At 46.3% G+C, this 19,120-nt stretch overlaps 1 protein-coding gene across 3 annotated transcripts in view; it reads right to left on the bottom strand.

Moving 5' to 3' along the window:
* The window catches only part of SLC44A1 (solute carrier family 44 member 1), a 102,653-nt gene extending 90,500 nt beyond the window's left edge, over positions 1 to 12,153 (bottom strand). The window contains exon 1 of one of the 3 annotated variants that reach the window (XM_065549850.1): positions 12,096 to 12,153. In XM_065549850.1, the coding sequence (XP_065405922.1) occupies positions 12,096 to 12,098 (3 nt within the window). In that variant the 5' untranslated portion in view covers positions 12,099 to 12,153. Of the gene's footprint in view, positions 1 to 6,086; positions 6,313 to 12,095 lie in introns of those variants that run through there. The other 2 variants (XM_005283469.5, XM_005283468.5) reach the window with 2 other exon arrangements.
* Between the last annotated feature and the right edge of the window lie 6,967 nt (positions 12,154 to 19,120).

The following is a 19,120-nucleotide window of genomic DNA, read 5'->3' as shown; positions in this document are numbered from 1 at the left end:
GGCTTTTGGTCTGTTCCTGTGCACCCTGACAGTCAATTTTGGTTTGCATTTACTGTTAAAGGGAAGCAATATATCTTTACTCGCCTAAGCCAGGGTTTTTATAACTCACCTACTTTGTTTCATAGAGCGTTAGCTGATGTGCTGGCAAAGCTGCCAGACATGGCTTCTTGTGTTGTACAGCATGTTGATGATCTTATCTCTAAACCAGATTGCCAAATGCACATGAAAGACTTAGAAGTGATCCTGCAGCACTTGGCAGACAGTGGGGTAAAATGTAATGCTAGAAAGGCTCAGACTGCAAAGGAGGAAGTATCATATCTGGGGTATCTAATATCCAAGCGGTACAAACGTTTAACTGTTGACCGCATTGAGGCTATTAATTCATGCCCACGACCAATTACGGTCAGGGGAGTTAGGAAAGTGTTGGGGCTATTCAATTTCTGCCGAACTCAAATCCCAAATTATTCAAGGATTGTCCAGCCCCTTAATAATCTCCTGAAGGGTGCTGGTGGACCACATGATGCAATTGAATGGACACTTGAATGCGAACAGGCATTTACCACATTGAAAACAGAGGCTAAGTACTGCCCCAGGGTTGGGACTTCCTAATCCATTAATGCCTTTTACATTGTACACGCATGTCAGTGAGGGACATATGGCAGCAGTGTTAACACAAAAACATGGGGACAAACAGTGCCCAGTAGCATACTATTCTTCTAAACTAGATGCTGTCGCTCAAGCAATGCCACCATGCCTCCAGGCAGTGGAAGGAGCTTCTATGGCCCTAAGTCAGGCCTCACCACTTACTGGTGCACAGGATGTAAATATTGTCATGCCTCATGCTGTCCTTGCTATTTTAATCAGGAAAGAAATCTTCGGCAGTCCATGTTGCAAGATGGACTCGATGGGAAACGAGCTTGCTAATGCCTTCGGTACATCTGCAATGAGCATCATCACTAAACCCTGCCACCCTCATCCCTACCCCAGATGAGGGACACCCACATCATTGTTGCCTTAAGGAAGATCCCTTGGATCTCCCATTGGTAAAAGAAACTGAAATACCTGGTGCCCCATGCCTATACGTGGATGGTTCTTCCTTCTATGTGGACGGCCAGCGACACACAGGATGGGCCGTTTGTACTCAAGATGGGCAGCTGGTGACGCATGGCAGTTTACCTGGAGCATCGGCACAAGTAGCAGAACTAAAGGCATTATTGCAGCATGTGAAGCTGCGGACGGTCATGCTGTAAATATATATACTGATTCTAGATACGTGTTTGGGGTTGTACATGATTATATTAACTTGTGAGTAAATCAGGGATTTCTGACAAGTACAAGATCCCCAATACAAAATGGGGGGTAGTGGAGAAACTTCATGCAGCCATGCAGAAACCTACCGAAGTAGCAATGATAAAAGTGAAGGCCCACACAAAAGGGACAGACCCTCATAGCAAGGGAAACCGAAGGGCAGACGAACTAGCTAAACAAGCAGCAGTGAAAGGTAAAGAGACGCAATTGATTGCTGCAACACAGCCTCTCATAAAAACCCCAAACTTTTTTGAATTACAGGACATTCAACACGCTGCACCAAGGGCAGAGAAGTGGTTATGGATGGATAATGGGGGCAAACTGTGTGATGATAACACTTGGAGAGTGTTTAGTGTTACCAAATGAGGTGATGGGAACTATGATACAAGTGTATCACATGTTGGGACATGATGGAGCATGGAGCATGTTTATGTGAGGAGGTGTGTAACGTGTGCTCAATATAATTCTGCTCCCACAGTGAAAATAGGAATGCGACATCAGCCAAGACCAACACAGCCCTTCACGCAGTTACAAATGGATTTCATTGGGCCCCTGCCAAGATGCAGAGGGAAAGAATATGTTCTGGTGATCTTGGATCACTTTACTAAGTGGGTAGAAGCTTTCCCAGTGGCCAAGGCCACTGCGTCTGATGTAGCTAAAATACTGATGACCGAAATAATTCCCCAATGGGGACTTCCATGCTTCATTGATAGTGACCAAGTACCCATTTTACAGGGAAAGGCAGGGTCACCAACCTACAAGTGGTTCTCATGTCTATGAGAGCCAGTCCTACTAATCCACATTCCTTATCTCCTTTTGAAATCCTGACAGGGCGGGCGATGAGCACGCCAGGAAATCTGTGCATTGGTGGGGGAGAAATTGTATGTCATGGGTGACCAGCTTGCTGAATATTGCAAATTGTTATCTCTGTGTGTCTCACAGGACTCCCCAACTGAACCAGACCCAAAGGCTGGCAAAGAGGACACGTGTGAGGTGCAGCCCGGTGATCAGGTGATGGTGAAAGCCTACAGAAAACGAATCTTTGAACCAGCCTGGACTGGTCCTCACACGGTTCTCTTGGTAACGCCTTCAGCAGCCCGGGTCACTGGAATTCCAATTTGAGTGCACCTGTCACGAGTAAAAGTATACACGGGTGAGACTCAACATGGGGCACAACAATCCCTGTTTACTCTGTGTACTCCTGGGAAGACATTCTTAATATTGTTAAGTGTTTTCATTTAATATTCCCAGTTTAAAATTGATGTAGGAATTTTTTGTGGTCTACTAATTGTTTTGAGTGGTTTCTGAAACTTGAAAGTTTTTTAGAGGTCTCATCTTAATAATGCTGCAGTGTCTTTCAGTGTTTTATTGATGTAATCACCTGGGAAGGAGCCACTGGATCAGATGTAAATGCCATTACTCAAGCTATCAAATCCAATAATAGGGACTGGGTTAAAAAATTGTTAGTAGCAAGAATGACAGTTTATTGTGGTGAGAGTAGGGCTCATGTCTAATCAACTTAGATATTACCTTAACTCAGCAACACAGTTGGTTAGGTCCTAACTGTTGTATTCAGCCATCTATTAAAAACTACCAAAATGCATGAGCAAGCATTGGTCTAGGCGTGTGGAAGAATTGTGTTATCATCCTGGCATGGTGTTCAACATGAAAGTTGCAGCCCTGATAGGAGACTCGCTCGTGTCACAGATGCCATGTTGGGTGAGAGCTGCAGTTCTCAAAGACTGAATGTCTTCACCTTCGATGGTGGCAGGGGAGTGGTCCCTATCAATAACAGGGGCATGTTGGGATGGTCATTCCATCCTTGAAGAGGTGTTAATTCCTGTGGGTTGGGCTCCTGAATTGGAGGCTCAACCTGTCCACCCACTCCCATTCTCATGTCACAGACACCTGTTTAGAATAAGGGCCGGAGATAACTATATTGCTTTCCCATGGGACCAATGTAAATCCCAATAGGAGGGAAAACAAACAGGACAGCAATGGACTGAAGGAAAGAATGCAGGGGCTAGAATGGTTAAGAGGATTGGGATACTGGGGTAGATGGATAGAGCAGACAGGACACATACAGAAAGGGGTGTTGAGTATAGAAAGGTAAAATGAAGGTGAGGAGTGAAATAATGAAGGATTTTATCAATTTAGCCTTTGAAAAAAGCAAATTCCTGTATGGAGAGGGATATGGCATAGAGAAAGGAGTGTTTAAAGGACAGAGTCAAAGACTACATATAAGCAAAAGGGATTGTGAAATGCATTACTGTTTGACCAGAAAGATGGCAGAGATGATGAAGAAGAAAGAAACATTGCAATGAAATAAGAAACAGGAGCAGAGGAAACAAATGGTGGAAGAGCGAAGTCAATGCTGGAGGGAGACCATGGACATCTTGAAAGGGACAGAGGTCACATCAGGCACAGGTGGAGCCTGACGAGCAGGGTGCAAGTGGTCTATGTTAAAAGAGATGAAGTGGCAATCAGAAAAAGGGAACTTAGATAATGAGAGCTCTGAGATGAAGAGATAGCTGGTGAAGTCAGTGTCAAGTGATCAGCTTTTCTACTGAATGGATGATCTGATCCACAGCTGAAGATCAAATGAGTGAAGGCAAGGAGTTGTGTAGTTAATGAATCCAATGAGACATCAACACAGAAACTGAAGTCACCAAGAATAAGTGTGGGAGGTTGTGATGAGAGGAAAAAGGAGTCACATGTCAAATCTGAGAGAAAGCTGGCTGGGGAAGAGTCAAGGGGCGGTAGATGACAGCAACATGGAGTAGGAAGAGAGTCTGCTGGAGTTTGCTCAAACAAGGAGATGGAGTGGAAAGGCAGGAATGATTTATAGAAGCAGCAGGAAAGGGAAAAGAGGAACCCAAGACCCTCACTAAGTAATGAGGCTGGGTGGTACAGACAGAGGCACCACTAAATTTGTAGTATCATACCCAAGAACCAACAGATTAAGTAAAACAGCAGCTGCTAAAATATTCAAACACTTTCTTTTGGATTATCTGAAGACATCCACCAGGACCCTGGTTAAGGAATTTGAGAGTCAACTGTTCTTGAGATTTGATGAATATAGAAGGACACACAAAGCTCATTTACCACACAACTTGCCAGTCATAAGGAAACTGTTGAAAGATTCAACAGAATAGTATTAATAGTCTCCTGAACCCTGACTGACAAATACAAGTCCACCTAGAAAATTTAAACCAAGCAGTGCAAACCTATAACTGTACCAAGCATGAAACAATTAGTTATTCTCTACTTCTCCAGCTTTATGAAAGGTCTCCAAGGTTATACATAGATAACCTTTTTGATTTTGAACAGAACAAAGGGGGCAATAACGATGCCAGGTACACAGACTGATAAAGAAAAATGCTAAAAAGAGCCTGTGAAATAGTTATGAAAGCAGTGTGGAAAAGGGGAAGCCTAGTGCAACTGGAAAGCTCCGAGCAGTGTTTTTAGAATCCTAGTAAGAAAGCTGTCTGAATGTGGCAGGACACGAACACTCAGTTCATACCACTGATGAGTCATTAGGGACAGAAGAAATGGATATTCAGCCACACACACCATCCCCTGTTGTGACTGTCAACTCCAGACAGATGAAATCACCAAAAGAAATTTACATTTATCACTTACAGTACTTGAGAGCTACCCACATTATCAGTCATGTTGCCTTCAAACAGGGGCAGTAGCTGTAAAACCCTGCAATCAATGACCTAACCTCTAGCAGGTCAGCTTTCTGCCTGCTGATGGGAAATACCAAAAGCACAGGAAGGCTAGAGTTATTAGCACTTTAACTAAAGTAGATCGATTGCCCCATGAAATCATGATTTTAAAATCTATTAATTTAATGTAGTTTTAAAGAGGGGAGTGATGCAGGGCTGGGGAAAAGTAAAGCTATAGTTTGGTACCAGTGTTTATGTAGGACATAGCAACATTTTTATCCTAGAAACATGGTATTACGCTGAGCATTGTGCTCAAAGGGAATGTTAAAATGGGAGACGGAGCTGCAAACTGGAGCATTGGGTGGAGCTATTCCTGGTGGCTCCCATCTAGGAGACTGGCAGCACCACTGCAGGGAGGAAGAAAGAGGCAGCAAGGGCAAAAAAGAGCAGACCGGGGCAGTGTGGGGAACGGAGCTACAGGGATTAGTGAGGCCATGGGGAACGGACCTGGCCCTGCAGCCTGACTGGAGCCCTTCCCCTGGCTGCTGGGGCACCTGATGGCTGGCCAGGCCCAGTGCCGAGTGGGGCCAGGGGTCAGGGTGGCTCTGCACAGAGGGGAGCCCTGCCCTGCCCTAGGAAGCGAAAGAGGAGAAGTTATTGTGAACTGATGGCTCTACTCCCAAGGTGATGAAGTTGTGCCCCCCCATCCCTACCTTCCTCCCATGCAGGGGGCGAGCGGGCCAGGTGTGAAGAAGGGCAACAGGGAGATGCGGCACCATGGGGAAGGGGGGAACGAGGTCCCAGTGGGTGAGGAGATGGGGGGCGCCGTGTGAAGGAGGGTCACCTGGGTCCCCGAGAGGAGAGTGAATAGGGGGCAGCCGGCAATCCGGGAGGGGGCGCCCCACAACCCCTGGGGGGAAGGGTGGGGGAGCACCTTGCAAGGGGGGATGTGGGAAGAAGGTGGCGCCGTAGGGGGGGGACCGTGTCCCCCGGGTCCCTGCACGGGGGCGGGCCAGGTCCCCGCGGGGGGGGGGGGCGCAGGGCGGGGGTCAGGTCCCCCGGGGTGCAGTCGGGGGGTCCCGGCACGGGGGGGCGGGTCCCGCTCACGTGTGAGGCCGAGCTGCAGCATCCCATGGCGGGCGCGGGTCTCTGTCCCGGGGGAGCCGGGCCGGGGGTCCCCGCTAGGCACCGGGCATCCAAGCGCCGCGATCACCCGCCCCAGGGCAGTGGGGGCGCCGCTCCGGCCTCGCCCAGCTCCTCCGCGCGGGCGGGCGGGTCGGTCACTGGAGCTCGGCTGCGGCTCGAGTCCCTCGGCAGCGCCGCCCCGCGCTCCTCATCCTCCCCCGGCGGCGGCGCGACGCGGCGGCGGCGGCTCAGTAGAAAGGGGCGGGGCCTGGTCCGCTCACCAACCCGCCGAGACCGCAAAGTGCGGCGGGCGCCGAGTGCCGGCTCAGCGCGCCCGCCCGGGCAGGGATTGGTGGCGCGCCGCAGCCATTTCCGCCCTCCGTGAGGGAGATAGAGCGTATGCACTGCTGTCCGCCGCAGAAAGGGCTCGGCCCACTTCCGGCCCGAGAGGCGGCTCTACTCTTGCCTCCTCTCCATCCAGTCAGCTGTCCGTGTCCTTCCCTGGGGCAGCTGTGCGGGAGGCTGTCTGTGGCTCCCCCCTGCATAGCTGCCTGTCTGTCTGCCCCACCCTCACTGTATGTAGGGGGACCAGATGTCCCACGTTGATACGGACAGTCCTGATTTTTGGGTCTTTTTCTTGTAGAGGCTCCTATTACCCCCCACAACCCCATCCCCATTTTTCACACTTGCTGTCTGGTCACCTTAAGTGTAGGTCTGTCTCTACACTTGCCTGTGTCTGCGACACGTTTGTGCCTCCCCTCTGCTTTGCTCCCCCATCCGTCTGTCTCGCCAGTCTATACCTAGCTTGGGTGTCTACATGACTCCCCCCACACCCCATTGTCAGTATTGCCAGCCCCACCTCTTCAAAAAAGAAAAAAAAAAAATCACGAGTCAAGCCCCCCAATAGCCCAAGATGCACTTTGAAATGACGACTTTTTAAAAATAATGAATGTTATTAAAAAATTACCTCCTGGCAACTAAAGCTCTGGGGTGTACTTGCTTCGTATTTTCCAGCTTTTCCACAAGACATGGACTAAAAACTTTTGTTTTTAAATGAAAGCTGAGATTCTTGGGTAGATCACTTGACTTCAATATAGGAGAGACCCTGGAAAATCAGCCATCCAAAATTTTTTATAAAAAATGCCAGAGTTGCCAACACTGCATTGTGAAGAAGAGATACAGAGCTTGATCGCCTAAGGTGCTGAGCACCTTGGATCCTATTCACTTCAGCTCAAGTCCACATCCTCTCTGAACTGCAGGTCCATAGTGTGTTTTTTGAGGAAACATACTAAACGTGTATAGGTTTGGAAGGATTAGATTATCACCATCACTCTACAGGCACAAATGGATGAAAAAAATAATTCCATCGATAATCGAAGTTTACAGATAAGCAAAGAAAGAAAAAAGAACCATACTTTATATATTTTGACATGTGATGTTGACAAGTTGTGTTGTAACTGTTATAAAGCTTTCTTTTTGAATCAACATCTACTTCATTAAATAATTATCCTGACCTCCCCTTGTCTGATCCATCCAGCCCATAATTTCCTGCAACTGTGAAAATTTCTATACAAATAAAAAAAGTGCTTAAAACAAATGTTATCCATGAAAATTACATGAACAAATAAAAAAAAATAAAGTTCTGCCAAGCCTCACTATATGTGCCCTCCTGATCCCGTTATTCCAATCTAGTCTCTCCTCTGTAACTGAGATAAAATGTGACCGGATATTCTCCTTGTTAATACAGCTCCTGTCTGTGGGATGCTGATTTCAGAAAAGAAAAAGAAAAAAGTTAGTTTTCCCATGAGGTTCTCCTGGAGAGATTTTCCACAGACCACCTACTAAAGGCATCTACTCTAAACCACACTCTTCACTGGAAGAAAACTGCATTCTGTGGGTGTTTTGAAAACTATATCCATATGTGCATGCATGTGTGCATACCCTGGCTCCTGCAGGTTCAATCACATGAAGAGATCCCTGTAGCTGCACAGAGCCCCTTAGAATCAATGAGACCTAAATGAATGTACCACCGTGACTCTATCCTCCTAGCGCTACATAGTCTCTGCAGCTGGTGCAATCTGCAGTTGCTGGCTGTGCTGAAGTGGCTCTTCTAAGGACAGTTACTCCAGGGGCACTGTTTGAGCTGCAGTGCCAATTCAGGCTAGCTAGGGAACAGACAGACCAGCCTCAATTTGCTGTGAGACAAGGTCAGAGCAGACAGCAAAATATAAGATGAAGGATTTAAAACCAAAAGTTAAGCTGGAGGCTGGGAAAAATATGGATTTCTGGTAATTGTCTAACATGATCAGTGAAAGTAATTGAGACAGAATAAAGCATCTGGGTATGTAGAATATACTAAACAACAACAGCAGGGGGAAGGGTTTATAGCCTTTACATTCCCCCTCCCCCCCCACACACACTATATGTACCTGAAAGTCCAAGGATATGGGGGCACAGTTGAGAAAATACTTTTCTTCCACCCAGAACATCACTGAGGATATTGCTGGCCCCCTTGGCATAGTTTATTTGGGCATATAGCCCCACTTCCACAAGCTGTGTAGACCAGGGATAGCATCACACTTTAGATGTGTGTGTTTGTGTGTTTTAATTCAAGGCAAGAAGAATGCAGTTATCACCCTTTCCCTGGGGCCTTTCCCAGAGTAACTGCATCCGTGCCAGGAAGCCATGTGGGTTCTGAGGGAAGCTATGTCTACACTAGAGACCTGAGCCACTCATAGCTGAGCCAGTAGGATTGCAGCAATGTACGTTTCAGCATAACCATCTTTGACCCCCTCCACAGTCATTGCAAGGAATCCCCTCTGAGGTCTCAGGCCTCTAGCCATCCCTCTCCTTCCTGAGCAGAGATTTAGGCTACAGTTCCGCTGCATCCCACTGCGATTACCCCATGCAGATCTGACTAGCGTTCAGCCCCTGTCATTTCACTTTCTCCAGGGACAATGACAGTGGTTTACCAGTGACTGCACAGCTCTTCCAAAGCAGGGTACATATATTTAAGGAACAAAAGCAGCCAGAAAAAAATATTAAAAACAAAACAAAAAACACACAGTACAGTGGTCTAAACAGCCACTAAATGTACCAGAAGTTGTCCATCCATCCTATGGGGACCCTGATAGGTTCCAGTCTTTCCAACCCCTCACCAGGGTGGGGTCCTCCCATAGGCAAAACATCGCATCCATTTGTTAAATCAAAAAGAAGGTCCCTCTGTCATATCAAGCTGGCTCTTTTTACCTCATGTTTGTTCTTGGTTTCCTGCATCTCTTGAAAACCTGGCTTGAACTATATCCAAACTACACCAGGGGAGACACTTCTCTGGAGAGGTTTGCACTCCCAAGGACTGCAGTAATTAGCCACCACTGTTTTCAGTTCCTGAAGGAGCAGTGATAACCCCCACCTCCCCCCTTGGAGTAGAATGCAATCCTTAGCCCACAATAATTCATTAACATTCATAAAATTAAATACAGTATGTCGTTAGATGTTCAGCTGCATGTGTGTGTTCTCCCCCTTGTGTTGCCCCAGCTCTGTGCAGATAGTTGGAACAGCAGACCTTGAGTGAACTGCCCAATGACCACAAGATCTGTTAAGGTACGAAGGCACCAGGCCAGGTACTCCCTCTAAAATACATCTTTATACCCTAATACAAACAAGTTATGTACTGCCTCTGACATAATTACTGCCCCCAACATGGCTAGTTAGTTATCACCCATCATATTGATTCAATCAAAACATTTCTATTACATACTGTCATCCTGACCTTATCTTTTAAAAGGGATCAGTGTGTTCCAGTTATCCTTGGGAAATGTTTTTGTATCATCCTTGATATCTGGATGTTCTGGTACCACTTGGTATCGGAATGTGTTTGATTACGTACTCTGTGCTTAGCACTTCTTAAAAATATGTATTTCTGCAATATTAGCCCTGTTCTTGCCAGATTCAGTAAGCAGGTCCTGCCTCATACCAGGCCTTTAATACAATGGCTTATGTCTCAGGCTCTCTTCCTACTACACAATAGTCTTAAGATTTACTTGTATTGATTATATCTGTCACAGTAAGTACCCACAATGTGGTGAATCCAGTTTTGCCCCATGTCCATACCAACTCTGTCATACACTCTTGTAGTTGCACCATACGTTAGATATTCATCCAGCACAGCTCCCTGAAACACTGGCTTCTGGGAGCCCAATGGGATTATGGGAGAAAAGAGGTCAAACTGCCATAAGTGCCTGTGCACCAATGCCATTTCAAATACCTCTACATGGAAGCAAGGATGAACATTTGGGTCCTTGCTCATCAAGGAAGATTTATGGAGCTTTTGAAAAAACAGTTCTGAGGTGTCTATGGTGAAGTGGGAAGAGGGTTTTCTGGCAGGACCCGTGAAGAGCCAGTAACTGAGGCCAGCACTCGATGGAGCTTGCCACAGTCTGGTGTGGCAATTCCTATGTTTACATGCAGCCCTGCTCCGTGTTATGATCTTGGAAACCTTATAAATTCTGATAAATATTATGAAGCTGTTGCTGTAAAAACTGCTGTATCACGAATGCCTACTGTCTATATATAGTCACTAAAGGCTTGTCACCAATGACCATGTAGCTTTCACACCAGCTACAATGGTGGGTCGTTAGAACTCAACACCCGCCTAGTCAGAGTGAAATTCCTTGGCCCAATGGGTTTGCTGAAGCAGGAAGAAGATTCCTCCCTCCCTCCCTCCCTCCAGACCAGAGGAGGAAGTAAGGGAGAGAGTGGAAATTCCCCAAGAAGGACCAAGGGACAGAAGTGATGAGGCAAGATTATAAAATGACTCACAGGGGGAAGGTGCAGAGAACCACACCAGACATTTGAACAGGAGAAGGGAAGGGGAGGACCGGCCAAGGCCAGAGTAGACAAGGTGGGGGAGAAGGCTCCGTATTTTAGAACCCAAGCCATGCACTGAAATGGAAGGATCCTGGATGGCCCCAGAGGACCCTGACTTCTGTCAGCTGAAGTATGCTTTGAAGTGATGAGGAAAGTGAGGCAGGGAAATGCCTGTAGGATTTATTATTTTTGTATAGCTCTCTATATTTCTTGTGCTAGTAAAGAAAGAGCAGTTTGCATTAAATCCTGTGCAAAATGTCTGTGCATTTTATGTTGCTCCTACCATGGAGCCCCTTCAAGAGGTAAACCAGAAGGCTAAGCAAGGAAGCGAATCGAAGGTCTCAGCACTGGTTCCAGAGACAGAGCTGTGACCGGGCTGCCCACAGGACAGGGTGCCAGACATAAGAACTGCACCCTGAGTGTGTTCCCAGAGGCCTTTGAGCAGGGGGCTGGACTAGATGACCTCCTGAGGTCCCTTCCAACCCTGATATTCTATGATTTAATATTATAGTTTGTAATTTGACCACAGTTTTTAATACACAGAACATAAGAATGACCACACTAGGTCAGACCAATGGTCCATCTAACCAGGTATCCTGTCTTTTGACAGTGGCTAATGCCAGATACTTCAGAGGGAATGAACAGAACAGGCAATCATCAAGTGATCCATACCCTGTCATTTGCACCCAGCTTCTGGAAATCAGAGGCTAGGAAATCCCAGAACATAGGGTTGCAGCCTTGATCATCTGGGCTAATAGCCATGGAAGGACCTACCTTTCATGAACTTATCTAGTTCTTCTTTGAACACAATTAGTTGTGTTAGCTAGTTTTGGTCTTCACAACATCCCCTGGCAATGAGTTCCACAGGGTTGTCTGTGCATTGGGTGAAGTAGTACTTCCTTTTTTTGTTTTGTTTTAAACCTGCTGCCTATTAATTTCATTGGGTGACTCCTGGTTCTTGTGTTATATGAAGGGGTAAATAACACTTCTTTATTTACTTTCTCCACCCCAGTCATGATTTTATAGACCTCTAATCATATCCACCCCCCCTTAGTCATTTATTTTCCATGCTGAAAAGTCCCAGTCTTTTGAAACCCTCTTGTCACAGGGCACATCACTCACCATTGGTTGGCACCTCCTGCTGGTGGCTCTGGGGATTAGCGCCTGAGATAGACATCCCCTTCCTAGGTTTGCATGCAATTACTCTGTCTCTCCTTCTAGTCTGCAGCTCCCTGACGCTCAGTGTCTCCTTTGTGACTTAGCCCTCTAACTAGGTCATTGAGAGATCCCCCTTCTGGGGTACAGTCCATCAGCAATCCAAGGTAGCCTTCTCATTCACTGCCTCAGTTCTATGCCATGCCCTTGGCCGCTAGTAGGGGAACCCAGGCCCACCCTCTTTTCCAGGTTCCAGACAGGGACCCTCAGCTCAGCAGTTCTGGGCTCCCTCTCTCCACGCTCACTGTTCCTTCCCTGGACTGCTGCTTACCACTCTGGTTCCCCTACTCTCTCTGGGTGTACCAGCTCCAAGAACCATTCTCCCAGGGAGTAACTGCAGACTTTCTCCTGCTGCCCCCAAACACACCTCCCTCTTCCCAAGGAATTACTACTACTGGCTGCCTGCAGCCTTTTCCAGTAGCCGTATCAGTGCCCAGCTACCTGGTTTTATAGGCCCTGCCTGTTCCTGCACAAGTGAGCCGCTTTCCAATTAGCTGCCTCCAGCCTAAAGCTCCCCTGTTTGCAGCCTAATTAGCTGATTGGGTCCACCTGCCCCAATTCAGCTCTTGCAGGGCTAGTGGAGGAGCTCACCCCATCACACCTCCTCACACCAAAGCTGTTCCATACCCTTAATCATACACCACATAAGAGACTTACAGAGACACTGTAGTCTTGTATCTGATCAAGTACAGTCTTTTTGCATAGATTGAATTCAGGCTGCTGTGGAATTAGGATTAAACATGACTATCAGCAAATATGTGTGTTCTGGCTACTCTCTGTATGTCAAATGACATAACCCACATAGGAGGAAGTCCTTGCCCGCAGAGAAGTTACAGTGTGTTTGTGACAATACCCAGGGTACAATCTGGACTGATAGGCAGCTGTGTCCCCTCAACTCTCCAAACTGGGGTGTCTTTTACACTGCTTCACCGTGAGAATTACTGCTCCTTTTCTGTTCAGACACAGCCTCCAGCATGCAAAATCATTGCCAGCTGAATCATGAGTGCATCTAACCAGCCACTCCTGAATTATATTTCAGAGTGACACCAGCAAACTCCCAGTCCAAGATTTGTCCCCAGAAACGTGCATTTTGTATTGCCCAGCACCCTCCTAATCAATACAAGCTCATAGAAAGTCCGTCATTTCATTAATAGAAAATAACGTACACAAACCCTGTTATTTCAAATGGAGGTTCCAAAACACTTCAATCCAAAACCACAGGCTTAGATAAACAATAAAACAAGTTTATTAACTACAGAAAGAGAGATTTTAAGCGATTACAAGTAATGAGGCATAAAAGTCAGAATTGATTACAAAGAAATAAAAGTCAAACTAATACTTAACATAACAAGCTAAATGAATTCAAAGCAAAGGTTTTATCACCACACGCCTTTATTGGCTGAACTCCTTCAGTCAGGAGCTCTCCTCCTGTTCAGTGTTCCTTCAGGTGCCACTGATGCTGTAAGCAGAGAGAAAGGGAGTAGGGTTTGGGGAGCTTCTCTTCTCATTTCTTATAGCTCTTTTCCCTTTGAAGGAGACAGGAAGTCTGGGGAACAAGAACTCCCAGGTGTTTCTTTGCCAATATGTAAATTTCTTGCTCACATCCTTTTTCCTACCAAAGAATGGCCACTTATCCAGGTGATAGTGCATTTGATTATGTTGACACCTGGCTGAGGTATTTGCTAGCCTTTTGTCTCTGGAGAACTGATCTGCATCTGTTTTCCCAGACTTGGAGCATGCCTTATACAGTAGACTTTTATAACTTTACATACAATGTTGCCATATATATTTAACCAGGACAATAATGTTCAGCAGATCATGAGTTTTCAAATGATACCTCACAAGGCATACTTTGCATAGGCATAGTTTGACTTCTGTATTTGGGGGGACAGCTCCAATCAGGCCATGCGTGTGGGGGAGACAAATTCCACACCTGCCCAAGGCTTGCAGTTTGGGCGGTAATGCTTCCATGCTCCACCCAAACTACACCAATGATACATGGTACAAAAATTATCAGAGACGTGTTAAAAGGGTGAACATAAGATTACAGACTGTCACAGTGTTTGCATAGTGCCTTTCACAACAGGGCCCTGATCCAGGTGCTACCATAAAACAAAGAATGAAGCAGCACCACCATCGTCTTCCCACTACATGCTTATTTGTTGCGGAAGTGTACTCCACTTGATAATGTATATTATATAAGGTTAGACAGTTCCTTGCCCTGGGAATAATCTTAGAAAACCAATCTAGACAATGATTAATGTACCAAAAAAGTACTGTGCAAGGATGGAGCAGGGAACATACTGATGCAGCAGATTTATTATTAAGGAATCCTAGCGCTTCACTGGTGAGAGTGAGGAAGCCCATAAACTGCAACACGGCAGTTGGGTTTACTGTAAGTATGTGACAAGCAGAGATCATATTTGAACAACTGTGAACTTTAGAAATAATTACCAGAGTAATGCCCTTACTGAGCCCCGATCCTTAGGAAATGAGTAGCCTTTGGACAGATACACGATAATAGCAGCAGCAAAAGGTTCCTGGATTTCTTTAGAACGATGGTAGGATTTTTTGGCCATCCCACAAAAGCAGGAGGAGTAGAATCCAGAGGTTCTTTTTCATGTTTGCCTTTTTTTAAAAACACATCATTCGAGTTAGCATTGCTGGAAGAAAATGGAGGAGAGGAGTGAAAGTGGGAAATTCTCTAAGACAGCAAAACACAAGCTGTAATTTAATTATCTGATTAAGTGCATTGCTGAATTATGCCTTAGTGACCAAACTCTTTTGGGCCTGATTCTCATTTACATTCAGGCACCTTGACACCACTGGCAGGTAAGGTGTAAATGGAACTGCCAGTTGGCCTGGGCAGGAACTGTTTTTTCTATCCGGTGAATATTTTCCTATTCCACATCAGGAGGAAAATGAGACTTGAAATTTTGAATGAAGACCAGAACAGATTAAAAAAACCCAAACCACATACACCTGACAGAGTAGCCAATAGCCAGTCACTTGGAATATGGGACATCCAGGTTCACGTCTTTACTCTTCCTGATGTGGAACAGGGACTTGAAGTTGGGTTTCTCACTACCTGCATCAGTGCCCTAACTGCTAGACCCAGCTTCAAGTCTCTGTTCCACACCAGGAAGAACAAAGAACCTGGATGTCCCATATTCCAGGTGACTGGCTATTGGCTACTTTGAGGAGGGTCTTTCACAATCTCTCTTGTTGGAGCTGTTCTACTTCATATGAATCAATATTCGTGGGGCCAGAAAGAGAGAGACTTTCTAGTCTGGTGAGTGCACAACCCACTGATCTATCAGCTATTTGGGGGATGGTGTTGTGATGGGTTCCCCCCGGGGTGCCACTTGGAACTGGGGATCCCTGAGCCCTCTGACTCACCATCCTGGATTCCCACTTACACTGTGCTGCTGTGACAAGCTGTAGATCGCTCCCAGTCCTACACTTTCACCAGCATTTGCACAGGCAGGGACACACCCAGCTGCAATTGCATGTAGGCTGACCAGCCACTGCATGAAGCAACAATAGAGAGGCTACAGCCAAGATAACCTCCAGGTTCCTAGGCATGCATCCCCCACTAGAGTATAAACCGAAAATTATACTGTCTTGCACAGGGATCTGTACAATGTAAGCTCATAAATAGTTCGCCCCTCCTTCAATGTGGAGAGGAATATGCAACAAACTTGTGTTAACCAAGCTGAGATTTTCCCCAAACACTTCACTTAAAGGCACACTGGTTTAGATAAAGCAAAAAACAAGTTTATTAACTACAAATGATAGATTTTAAGTGATTATAAGTGAAAGCAAACAGATCAAAGCACATTACCTAGTAAATAAAGAAAACCACAACCTAAGCCTAAAATACTAGAAAGAATGGATATGAATTAGCAAATTCTCACCCTGGCTGATGATACAAGCAGTCCACCAGGTTTCCATACACAGGCTAAAAATCCTTTTAGCCTGGGACCAACACTTCTCCCAGTTCAGTCTTTATTCCTCATATGTTTCCAGGAGTGTCCTTGTGTGGGAGGTGAGGCCCCAAGATGATGTCACACCCCACCTTAGAATCATAGAATATTAGGGTTAGAAGAGACCTCAGGAGTGATATATAGCTTTACCCTATGGTGGGAACCCTTTGTTCCAAAAACAGTTCCCAGCCCAGTTTGTGGAAAAATACAGGTACCCAAAATGGAGACCAGTGTCACATGGTCTGGTCACATGCCCTTGCGTGCCCTGCTGAGTAATAGCAGCCATTACTCATCGGCTGTCTGGAGCGACCTCAGGAAGGCTCACCAGGTGGGGGATAAGCTTCTTCTAAGGCCTATTATTTTCCCTAATGGCCCATTGCCTTGAATAGGCCCTTCACAACCAGACTGGAAGCATTTTGTAACCCAGGTGTAACCACATTAGAAATACAGATACATAGTCAATATTCATAACTGCAGTTCCAAAAAGGATACATGCATAGAAATAGGATAATCATATTCACAAATCATAACTTTTCCAATAACATCTTACATGACACATCTAGTACAAAATGCATCATAATTATGTTATATCATAATCATACAACTATAAAGAATACAGGGTGCGGTGTCATAGAATCATAGAAGATTAGTATTGGAAGAGACCTCAGGAGGTCATCTAGTCCAACTCCCTGCTCAAAGCAGAATGAACACAAACTAAATCATCCCAGCCAGGGCTTTACCACAGGTGTCTCTCTTATATCCTGGACCACAGAAACTTTTCACACCGAAAGTTTAGTCAAAGCTGGTATGCTCCCCATGAAAAGTTTCTGTTTTGATGAATCAGCATTTTGGGATGGAAAAACTGTTCAGCTGAAAAATTCCCAGTAAACTTTAACTTCCTGAGCAGTTCATAGATTCCAAGCCCAGAAGGGACCATCATTTGGTCTGACCTCCTGTATAGCACAGGCCACAGAACTGCCCCAAAATAATTCCTAGAGCAGATTTTTTACAAAAACATCCAATCTTGATTTAAAAAATTGTGACTGATGGAGAATCCAGCACAACCCTTGGTAAGTTGTTCCAATGGTTAATTACTCTCACTGTTAAAAAGGTACACCTTATTTAAGCCTTGTATATTGGTGTAAAGGGGCCTGTAGTGGGGCGGTCAACCTGCTCTGGCCCTGAAAGGGTTAAAAGCCAGCCCTTGGAGAGGGCTGGAGATGAGAGCCAATAAGAAGAGGCTGGGAGGCAGCCAATCAGGGCCAGGCTGGGCGCTATAAAAGAGCTGCAGGGCCAGAAGGCAGTCAAACTCCTTCTAGTGTTGGAGAGAGAAGGACTTAGTTGCCTGGGAGCATAAGGGTATTGGAAGCAGAACAGGGCTGGGGAGCTCCAGCCTGACAACTCCCTAGGCTGAGGCCTTGGTAAAGTCCTAAGGGGGTACTGGGACTGCAGAGGTGCAGCCAGGGGATAGGCAGAGGCAGAGGCAGTTGGTCCAACCCCCTAGCCAATGATGAGTGGCCATTACAGACTGTAGTCTGCCCCAGAGAATGAGGGCTAGATGATGACTGGCAGTAGCCATTGAGGCCAGGTGAGCTGGAGGAGGGGGTTCCCCTGGGAGGGGAGACCAGAGGGTGGGAGCACTGCTCTGGGGCAGCATCCTAAGGAAAGGGGCACCAGGGTCCCGGAGGGACATGGGGTCTGTGGCAGGTGAGACACTGGCCAGCAGGAGAAACTCCAGGGCTAGAAAAAAACAATTGCTGGATTGACCAGCCGGAGGTGCTGTGGCAGTGAGTGCTTGATCTGCTACAGCAGGAGTTCTCAAACTGGGGGTTGGGACCCCTCAGGGGGTCACAAGGTTATTACATGGGGGTCATGAGCTGTCAACCTCCACCCCAAAGCCCGCTTTGCCTCCAGCATTTATAATGCTGTTAAATATATTAAAAAGTATTTTTAATTGATAAGGGGGGTCACACTCAGAAGCTTGCTATGGGAAAGGTGTCACCAGTTTGAGAGCCGCTGTGCTACAGGGCCTTAGTCTGAATGAGAGAATCCAGCCCTTTTTTCCTCAGCCAAAGTAGTATTGGTTTTGTCTATATTTCCATTTTATTTCTAGTCTCAAAACGACAGCTTAGAATTTATTGACGCTTCCTATGGTGCAGAGAAAGGGAGACAGCAACCCAGAGAGAGAGCCCTCAATGACAAAATGCCTTTGAGTTCCCGATCTCTAAACAAAGAGGTGCACTCTTTTTAAAAAGAAGTAACCTGTTTCCACTCCAGGAAGCACAGGGGGCAAACAGGAAGATTAAAAGGAAGCACAAGTTCTAGAAGTTAAGCACCTCCCACCATATTTAAGCTCCCTTTCAGCTCAATGAGAGCAGTGCCTTTTAAAAATCAGTCCCCTTAGTTATGTGCAACTTAAAGATGGAGTTTTCAAGACAGCCCAGCAGTGGCTTAACTCTGCTCCCATTGAAGGTTAGGCCAATGCTGAGCACTTTTGAAAATCCCACCCTACGTGTCTAACTTTAGAAATCAACTCTGGAAAGTCTTGGCCATGTAACAGGTTTACCCACCACAAGAGCACGTCCTCCTGGCCGGGCGTGGCATAGAGGCTTTTTTCCTGTATAGCATCCCCTGTTAATGGGCACTCCATCACTGCAGTGGTCTCTCTTGCTGTAATTCACAATGCTCTCTATTTGCAATGCAGGTCTCTGGCTAGGTCACTATGTAGTCTTCCCTCCTGTTGTATCAAAGTCTCACTGGACCAGCTCTCAGGGTGGCACCTCCAACAGTCCTGTGCCACTTCCCAGTGACTGACAGGGGAACCCAGACCCTCCCTCTGCACTGGGTTCCAGCCTAGTCCTATAACCAGCCGCCAAGGTCTACACAATCCCCCTCCATGCTGCTGTTTCCCTGGGCTTCTCCTTACCCTGCCTTCTCAGGCTTTCT

Source organism: Chrysemys picta, chromosome 6 (genome assembly GCF_011386835.1).
Source record: "Chrysemys picta bellii isolate R12L10 chromosome 6, ASM1138683v2, whole genome shotgun sequence".
Classification (NCBI taxonomy): Eukaryota; Metazoa; Chordata; order Testudines; family Emydidae; genus Chrysemys; species Chrysemys picta.
The sequence above is the reverse complement of the archived record's forward strand: the minus strand, read 5'-3'. Positions and strand labels throughout refer to the sequence as shown.